Source organism: Oncorhynchus tshawytscha, linkage group LG07 (assembly GCF_018296145.1).
Source record: "Oncorhynchus tshawytscha isolate Ot180627B linkage group LG07, Otsh_v2.0, whole genome shotgun sequence".
NCBI classification, from domain to species: domain Eukaryota; kingdom Metazoa; phylum Chordata; class Actinopteri; order Salmoniformes; family Salmonidae; genus Oncorhynchus; species Oncorhynchus tshawytscha.
This window is the reverse complement of record NC_056435.1, coordinates 17,795,678-17,805,311: the sequence shown is the minus strand read 5'-3', so window position 1 is coordinate 17,805,311 and position 9,634 is coordinate 17,795,678. Positions and strand designations below refer to the sequence as shown.

Here is a 9,634-nt window from a genome sequence, read left to right as displayed (position 1 = left end):
ACAGTTGAAGCTTGAGCTAGATATCAACCTAGCATGACCTTCCTAGATATCGAGCTAGTTCCTAGTCCCTTCCCTCAAGTCAGTGAGTCAACACAGGAAGGAGCAATGGATGGATAGTTCATTTATTTCCAAAGCTGCAATGATGGGACACACACAGTATGGACGAATGATCAGTAGTGACGGGATATAAATAGCACTCCCACAGCAATTCTACATAAATCTGACCTATAAATATACTAACAAAAAAACAGTTGAAATGTCTATCAAAGTTATTGTGATCGTATGGTGGATTTAACAATTCCTACTAATTCCCTAATTTACTACAATAAAAATAAATACATTATTTCCATGTGTCTCATATTCACTACATCGGAATAAACTGTCATCCATTTAAGTATCAAAAATTATCAAATTAACCTGAAAGATTACTCAATGTCTCTCTCTGGTGGCGAAAAGGTATAAGTATAAGAAGTATAATTCACCAAAACTAACAATACCGGGCTAATAAACTCGCTGGTGTTCATGAGTTTATAAAACATATACTTTATACATTTGTCATAAATTACCTGCATTGATGAGACACAACAGTGTGGATGAATGATCAGTAGATGACAGAATAAAAATAGCAAACCTAAAGAAGATGCAATTTTCAGTTTGCTACCAAATTGAAAGAGGGAACCTTAGCATAAAACCCACATGGAAAACTGAGATTCGGCAAATAACATACAAAGAGAGGCTTATTTGACGCCAAACCAACAACAGTAGTTACTAAAACATAAATTGCTAATGTATGATTTAAAACGTGGATTTTATTATGTAATGTCAACTTTATACATTTCTATCCCAGGACCACTCAATTTTCAAATTCTCAAAAAATCTGCTGTGGATTTTCAGATTCCCATACCTTCATCACTGAGTGTATTACACCGAGTGTAATGCAAACACACGAGCAGCGCAGCAGTGTAAGGTACGGTATTTCACTGCTACAGGCGTCACTACAGACCCTGGTTCAAATCCAGGCTGTATCACAACAAGCCGTGATTTGGAGTCGCAAAGGGCAGCTCCCAATTGGCCCAGCATCATCTAGGTTAGGGTTTGGCAGAGGCAGGCCGTCAATGTAAATAATCATTTGTTCTTAACTGACTTGCCTAGTTAAATATATTTTAAAAATGTAACTTCATTATACCGTTACACGGGCATACAAACTCAGTAGCACAGAGTTGATCATCCATATGACGTGAAGAAATACTGCATTGTGGGTAGTATGGAAGAGTTCACAAAATAAGTGAATAAATATGTAATAACGAAAAAGCATAACTGTTTGTACTTATAGGTAACCATATCGTGTCTACAACTAGCTTACTAAGTCTTTAACCACAATGTATTGTTACACTGGTGAGTAAAAACTCATGCTCCCTACACTTTAACTTGTTGTCTGATGATAAAATATACATTTTACTCAGCTGCGTTACCCACTCCAGTCAACAGATAGCGGTCTGGGAATTTAAGGTTATGCTGTTGGCGTGACGTATAATCTAGTGGACGGAACGTTCCTTTCAACAGCAGCAACAACAGTTAGTCAGACACCTGGGTAGCTTGCTAGACAAATAGCCCAACCAATATTGCTCTTTAGACGCTTTAGTGTATTTTAGCCACTGTGTTTTAAACCCACTCCTGTCGTCTAGTTAGTTATCCGATTTCATTTCATATTTACAGTTGTTGTTATTAGTCAGCTAGCGGTCTGGTTAAGTTAGCATTAGCCTAGCTAACATCCTCGACCATGCGGTCACTAAGCTACTCTCCTGATGAAGAGGAGGAAGATATCACAGTAAAACAAGAAGTAGAGGGCGAGGCCGTTACTGTGAAAGAGGAGGGGGATGTTACAGTAAAAGGAGAGGCGGAAGAGAAAGAGGGTATGTGGCTGAACATTGTCGTGAAAGAGGAGGAGGGAGAGAAGGATGTTACAATACAAAAACAAGTAGAGGGTGAGGCTGTTACAGTGAAAGAAGAGGGAGACGCGTTCAGAGTGAAAGAGGAGGAGGATGTTACAGTAAAAGGGGAGGATGAAGCAGTTTATGGAGTGAAAGAGGAGGGGGAGATGACTGCTACATCGGAAGAGGAGGAGGAAACTGGATATCTCGGCCCAGTTTCCCAAACGCATCTTAAGGCATCCAATGGTTCTAACAATGAATTTAGCCATAAAATGGTTTTGAGAAACCGTTCCCGGATTAACACTAGTAAGTACTGTCTTAAAAACAGAGGCACAAACTCTGCAGTTGTTGAATTGATGTTTGGTGTTAAGGCGGAAATCTGCAATTGCTACATCCATATTTTGACTTTTAAATTATTTATTTTTAGCCATTAATTCTTGAAGAATATAACACATGCCTCATGAGCTTAGTTCAACTGTTGTACCCCATCAGAACCCCAAATAAGATTTTTTTTACTATAATGTTTAGAAACAATGTAAATCAACACTGTATAGCCTCAACTTGGTTAAAACTATAATGTTGATATCATGGATGGTCAGTCCTTGCATTCATCTGTCTGTCTGTAGTTACATTTCTCCAACCCCATAATCATTGTATTACCAAAACAGTGGTGGAATGACAGATTTGTTATTGTTTGATCTGCAGATTGCTGGGTTGTGTGGGTTTTTTAAACAAACAAAATGGCTGCCCAGAGACTTGGTTTGGTAAACAGCTTAGGGATGGGGGGAGGAGAAGTGTAACCACTCTCAAATTCATAGAGAACGATATTGTAGCCACCGTAACCCAACACCTAGCGACATCGCCAAGAAGTAAAGACATCTTGGCGTAACAGTTATAAGGTGTTGGCTTGACGGTCGCTGGACCCAGGTTTGAGTTCAGCTCAGGGCTACCCCCAGAATTCACTACACTATGAATACAAGGACTGGCCATAGGTAACTTTTTAAAGGTAACTTTTATTGCCATTGCCAACTATGTAAAAAAAAATAGCCTACATAAAGCCAACACATGCAAACATGACATTCTGCAGGTAGAAATTATCCTGATAAAATAAATATCCTGGAAATCACATTGGCTGCACATGGCCTGTCTACAACAAACTTGAAACATTGCATCAACTATCAACTGGGTCAGGAAACTCGGGTAGCAACATTGTATACAATATGCCCAGTTTCCTGCCCTCAGACTTTGTTTACTTGCTGTTTGGAGGTGAAGAAAAGTTACTTTGAGAAGCTCCACAACTCATTATTGGTGGTGCATTAGGAGAATCAGAAATAATATTAGACATCCCCAAATGGGCACATTTATAGGCCTACATTTGTGTGCATGCCAGGTAGACTAGTCCTACTACAAAATGCGTAATCAGGTGTGCGTCCTTACTCAACATTGACAGGAGTGACACATCTTGTGGGGTAAGGTCTGGGTGGTCTGTCAGGGGCCGTTTAATTTAGTATCCGTTTGGGTCGGTTGGGGGATGATTGTATTTCCCCATAGTATGTTGTACCGAAGTTGACCGACTGAAAGGGAGTGTAACTTTGATTATAATTACTCTTCCCTTATTAAGGAGGGAATCGAGGTTCAACACCTGTTTGTCCCCTCCCTTTCCTGGGTTGGTGAAGAGCGGTATTACATTTTAAGGAATAAATCCAAGCCACACTCTCATCACCTGTGGACGGTGGTGCTTCCAGCAAGCCGTGGATTTAATAGTATGTTGTACCTAGTTTCCCTCCATCAGGGAACAGTAGTTATAGTCATAACGTTATGCTTGTCATATGATGAACTTCAACTTAAATACTGGATCTTGCTGTCGGACAGTTTTTTTGTATTCTGAAATGCACTCAAACTATGTATCATTTAGTGGCTCCTTATGTTATGCTGGGAAAACAGTTTTCATGGGCACAGAAATACTAGATAATTTCAGAGTTTGCTAAATCCAATGGTTTTAACAGAGTTAAGACGCGTTTGTTATAAATGGAATGTATTTTTAGTCTATTTTTGTATATATTGCAATATATTTCACTCTTAACATTTTAAAATTAAATATACCTTCCAGCAACACGCCTCGCCCATTATGAAACGGATCTGCTATTTATTTATTTAGACCTTATAGCTAGAACCTCCATCAGCAGCTAGCCATCAGAAGATAACCAGCTAATTAGCTACTAGCTATTTAGTCATTGTTGTCCACTGCTAGTGGCCTTTACCTTTTTAGCTCAGACACCAGCCGCTTTTAGCATGGATAATACCTGCCAGTCTGCACAGCGCGATATCAACCCTGAGCATATCGGACTGTTTTTCTCCACTAAATCACCGTGTTCCTGCCGTAAACTCTGGACCATTACACCGGATAATCGCAGCTAGCTAGCTGCCACCGAGTGGCCCAGCCCCGAAGCTAGCCTTGAGCCAGGCCCATCTCCCGGCCTGCTCAGTGGACCCTATAATCACTCGGCTACACAGCTGATGCCTCCCAGACTCTTCACTAAGACAACTAGAAGCCACTACATCACCGGATTCCTGCCGTAAGCTCTGGATATTTGCACCGGATTGGCTATAGGGGCTAACACCCTTGTCCCGTAGCTAGCACCAGTTAGCCTCAAGCCAGGTGCATGTCCCGGCAAGCAAACAAAATGACTCCAGCTACAATACCTCTTTTGCCAATTGGCCTGGACCCTTTGTCGACACGGAGAACCGCAGATCCATCACGACTGGTCTGCCGACACAATTGCGTCCGATGTGCCCTCAACCAGCCTTTGCCAGACGTCGGTGACGTCCTTGTCCCGAAGCTAGCACCAGTCTGCCCATTCATTGCCAGTTTACCTGTTGTTGTTAGCTGATTACCCGCTGTTGTCTTAGCTAGCTCTCCCAATCAACACCTGTGATTGCTTTATGCCTCGCTTTACGCTTTATGCCTAGTCCCACTCAACATGCCTCAGAGAACTCTTTTGTCCCACCTCCCACACTTGTAGTGACCTCACCTAGCATAACTGGTGCCTCCAGAGATGCAACCTCTCTTATCGTCACTCAATGCCTAGGTTTACCTCCACTGTACCCGCACCCTACCATACCCCTGTCTGTACATTATGCCTTGAATCTATCCTAACACACCCAGAAATCTGCGCTTTTTATTCCCTGTTCACAACGCACTAGACGACCAGTTCTGATAGCCTTTAGCCGTACCCTGATGTTGATGTTCTGACTATCCTACCGATCCTTGACTTTGGCGATGTCATTTACAAAATAGCCTCCAACACTCTACTCAGCAAACTGGATGCAGTCCTTCACAGTGCCATCTTTTTTTTCACCAATTCCCCATAAACCATCCACCACTGCGACCTGTATGCTCTTGTCAGCTGGCCCTCGCTACATATTCGTTGCCAAACCCACTGGCTCCAGGTCATCTATAAGTCTTTGCTAGGTAAAGTCCCCCCTTATCTCAGCTCGCTGGTCAGCATAGCAACACCTCCTTGAAGGAATTGCAATTGGAAGGAATTGCAAAAATCGTTGAAGTTGGAGACGTATCTCCCTCACTAACTTTAAGCATCAGCTATCTGAGCAGCTTATCAATTGCTGCAGCTGTTCACAGCCCATCTGTAAATAGCCCATCCAACTGCCTACCTCATCCCCATGTTTTTATTTACTTTTTTTGCTCTTTTGCACACCAGTATTTCTACTTGCACATCATCTGCACATCTATCACCCCAGTGTTAATTTGCTAGATTGTAATTACTTCACTACTATGGCCTATTTATTGCCCTTCCTCCTTACTCCATTTGTACACACTGTATATAGATTTTTCTATTGTGTTATTGACTGTACTTTTGTTTATCCCACGTGTAACTCGGTGATGTTGTTTTTGTCGCACTGCTTTTCTTTATCTTGGCCAGGCCGCAGTTGTAAATGAGAACTTGTTCTCAACTGGTCTACCTGGTGAAATAAAAAAAGTCTTTACTTTATTGACAACACCCAAATGGATACTGTCATTAACGTGGTTCTTCAATAATTACACATAATTCTTAATACTGTAGCAAACATATTAAATAGGACATTCAAATGAGCCTTACAATTATAATCCAAAGTAGTGTGAAATGTACTCATAAGCAACCTGGAAATGGAGGTTACTCCCCTGAGTTTTCCCCCATTCACATTCAGAATACATTGTGAAGAACTAAAATCTTTGCTCACCATATTTGCTCCAGGCAGATATACTACATCCATAACTATCGGTTTCCTCATTAGCAAGGAGGAGTTTATGCAATCAAATTGCCCTCGTGCCGCAATTCTAGCGAACACAGAAAGGGGCCGATATTGGAGACCAAAAGTCGTCTGGCACACTGCTTAGTTTCAACAACATGAATAACTTATTTCTAGTTTCTAATCTTAGATGTTACTACTAATGTGAAAACAAGATAATGATTATTCTTGCTCATTTTAAGACAATATTCAACTCATTTTAACATTCATTACAGTCAATTGTTGTACAACATCATGGCTACGCTATTGGCATCACCTTTTACAATGGATTTCCACTGTTGTGGGTCTTTAATCATCTGTCTGACTTTGTTGTTCACACAGGAGAGAGACGGGACTATTGTGGATCCTCTGGGGAGCCTCAACAACCTCATGATGCTTACGGGGCAGAGAAGAGTCTCTCCAGATCAGAACACCTCAGGAAACGCCTGCAGAGACCCACAGGGAAGATAACTCACTGCTGCTCTGACTGTGGGAAGAGATTCACCTCATCAGGCATTAAACTTCATCAGAGAGCACACACAGGAGAGAAACCTTACAGCTGTGTTCAATGTGGCAAGAGTTTTGGTCAATCTGGCCATCTGACTCAACATAGGAGAATACACACAGGGGAGAAATCTTATAGCTGTGATCAATGTGGGAAGAGTTTTGGTCAATCTGCAGAGCGGACAGTGCACCAGAGAACACACACAGGAGAGAAACCTTACAGCTGTGTTCAATGTGGGAAGAGTTTTGGTCGATCTTGCCATCTGACTCAACACAAGAGAATACACACAGGAGAGAAACCGTTTAGCTGTGATCAATGTGGGAAGAGTTTTGGTCACTCTGGAGAGCTGACAGTGCACCAGAGAGCACACACAGGAGAGAAACCTTACAGCTGTGTTCAATGTGGGAAGCGTTTTGGTCGATCTGGCCATCTGACTAGACACCAGAGAATACACACAGGTGAGAAATCGTACAGCTGTGTTCAATGTGGGAAGAGTTTTGGTCAATCTGGCCACTTGACTCAACACCAGAGAATACACACAGGAGAGAAACCTTATAGCTGTGGTCAATGTGGGAAAAGATGTACAACATCTGGCTCTTTGACTCTACACCAGAGGACACACACAGGAGAGAAATCTCATAGCTGTGATCAGTGTGACAAGAGATACTCTGATAAAAGATCTCTGATCAAACATCAGAAAATACATACATGAAGGTGTTGTTTCGTGATATCAATGAAATGATGTCACAATATAGAATATTTAAACATTGTAGTAGGAGTATTTTTAAGGAATTTCACAATGTAGAACCCTAAACGTTTGCCTCATTGAATTGATTTCAGCGTAATATGGATATTAGCCTCGGGGGAAATCCAGGCTCTGAATTGAAAGAGTACTATTTATGTGACTTAACAAAAATTGATTCACAAAAAAAGAGCTGTGTTACACTTATCATGTTGGTGACCCGCTTGAATCAAAATACAACACTTAAATGCAGCTAGCTGTTTTCTACAAATTGTCCTCTAACCAGTGATGTACACATTATTCCCAGATTCCGTGTGGTTTTTGAGCTGTTAGTTTTAACAGGACGTGCAACCTCATCTCCCTCCTCTCGGCACAATTGATTTCAACATGATATCGAGGAGTGATGACAAATAAGTGTTGCGTTCCTTTGTTTAGCGACCCCTAAATTGAAATGCATCACTCCAAAATGTAGCTGACTGTCTTCGGCAGGTTGTCCTCTAACCAATGAGCTAAAAGATCTCCTATTTCTATGTGATTTTTTAGTTGTTAGTTTCAACAGCATGTACAACCTGATTTCCCCTCTAATCGATATCAGTGATTTATTGCAACTTGTCAAAACCACAGCGTTTTTTGTGCTTGTGTCCATGGTGAGGACAACTTCGTTTCTGATTGTCTCAAGGTGTGGCAGTCAAAAGTTTTGTTTTGCGTTTAGCCAGTGAGTTGACATTTTATCTTTTTTTGACTGCACGTTTTTCCGTTTTGGAGTTGAGTTTTGTTTGGGCTTGTTCCAAGTGGACGAGAGTTCTAGAAGCAAGTGAGTTTTAGGAAGACGAGAGTTCTAGAAGTGAGTGAGTTTTAGGAAGGGAAAAAATAAACTTTTCTTGTTTTTAATTGTTGATAGGCAGAAGACACCATATTTAAATTGATGAAGGTGAAGCATTGTAGTTGATTAGAATGTGAAATGGAAGTTGTTTTCTGTTGGTGGTGAGCATTCTCTTAACCTGTTACGACTAGACATTCCGCTACATCCCGATGAAATTGCAGAATGCGAAATTCAAAGAAATTATTTGAAAAATTTAACTTTTTCAAAAAATCACAAGTGTAATACATCAAAATTAAGCTTAACTTCTTGATAATTCAGCCACCGTGTGTCAGCTTTCAAAAAGGCTTTACGGCAAAAGCAAATAAGCGATTATCTGAGGACAGCTCCCCATCATACAAATGCATGACATGACAACATTTTTCAACCAGGGAGGTGCGACACGAAAGTCAGAAATAACAATATAATTCATGCCTTACCTTTGAAGATCTTCTTCTGTTGTCACTCCAAAATGTCCCAGAAACATCACAAATGGTCCTTTTGTTCGATAAATTCCTTTGTTATATCCCCAAAATGTCCATTTATTTGGCGCGTTTCATTCAGAAATACACCCGTTCCAACTCGCCCAACATGACTACAAACAAAGTTACCTGTAAAGTTGGTCCAAACATTTCAACTTTCCTAATCCTTCCTCAGGTATCCTAAAACATAAATAATCAATCAAATTTAAGACGGAATATACTGTGTTCAATAGCGGATAAAATCAACGTGGAGTGGGCTCCAGGTCGCGCGCAAAACACAATAGAGTCCACTTGGCTTGACACTCAGAGAACAGCTGTACTTCTTAATTTCTCTATAGAAAAACATCAACCAATTTCTAAAGACTGTTGACATCTAGTGGAAGCCATAGGAACTGCAACCAGGTGCCTCATAAATATAGTTTCCCATAGAATGTATTTTGAAAACACAGTGACCTGAAAAAAAATGTCCTGCATGGTTTGTCCTTGGGGTTTCGCCTGCCAAATAAGTTCTGTTATACTCACAGACATTATTCAAATAGTTTTCAAAAATTCTGAGTGTTTTCTATCCAAATCTACAAATAATATGCATATCCTAGCTTATCCTAGCTTCTGAGCCTGAGTAACATGCAGTTTTAGATTTACAATGTCTTTTGGGTGATTCAAACCTAAAGAGAGCACATTCTAGTGCATGAGTTAATGTTTCTGTTCTGTATGGTACCAGGGAGAGATGACCCCAGGTTCTCTACACAAAGAGTACTGTTTTTACAGCAGATACCTATAATTCTCAGCAGACAGTATCTTTCATACAAATCTTAATCTTGTGACCCA

The 9,634-nt window shown here is 40.7% G+C and overlaps 1 protein-coding gene across 1 annotated transcript; it reads left to right on the top strand.

Moving 5' to 3' along the window:
* Window positions 1-1,557: 1,557 nt before the first annotated feature.
* LOC112255221 (zinc finger protein 664-like) lies at window positions 1,558-8,809 on the top strand. Its single transcript, XM_042324158.1, has 2 exons — window positions 1,558-2,237; window positions 6,561-8,809. The coding sequence occupies exons 1-2, from the start codon at window positions 1,781-1,783 to the stop codon at window positions 7,433-7,435; spliced, it is 1,332 nt and encodes a 443-aa protein (XP_042180092.1). The 5' UTR covers window positions 1,558-1,780; the 3' UTR covers window positions 7,436-8,809.
* The last annotated feature ends 825 nt before the right edge of the window (window positions 8,810-9,634 follow it).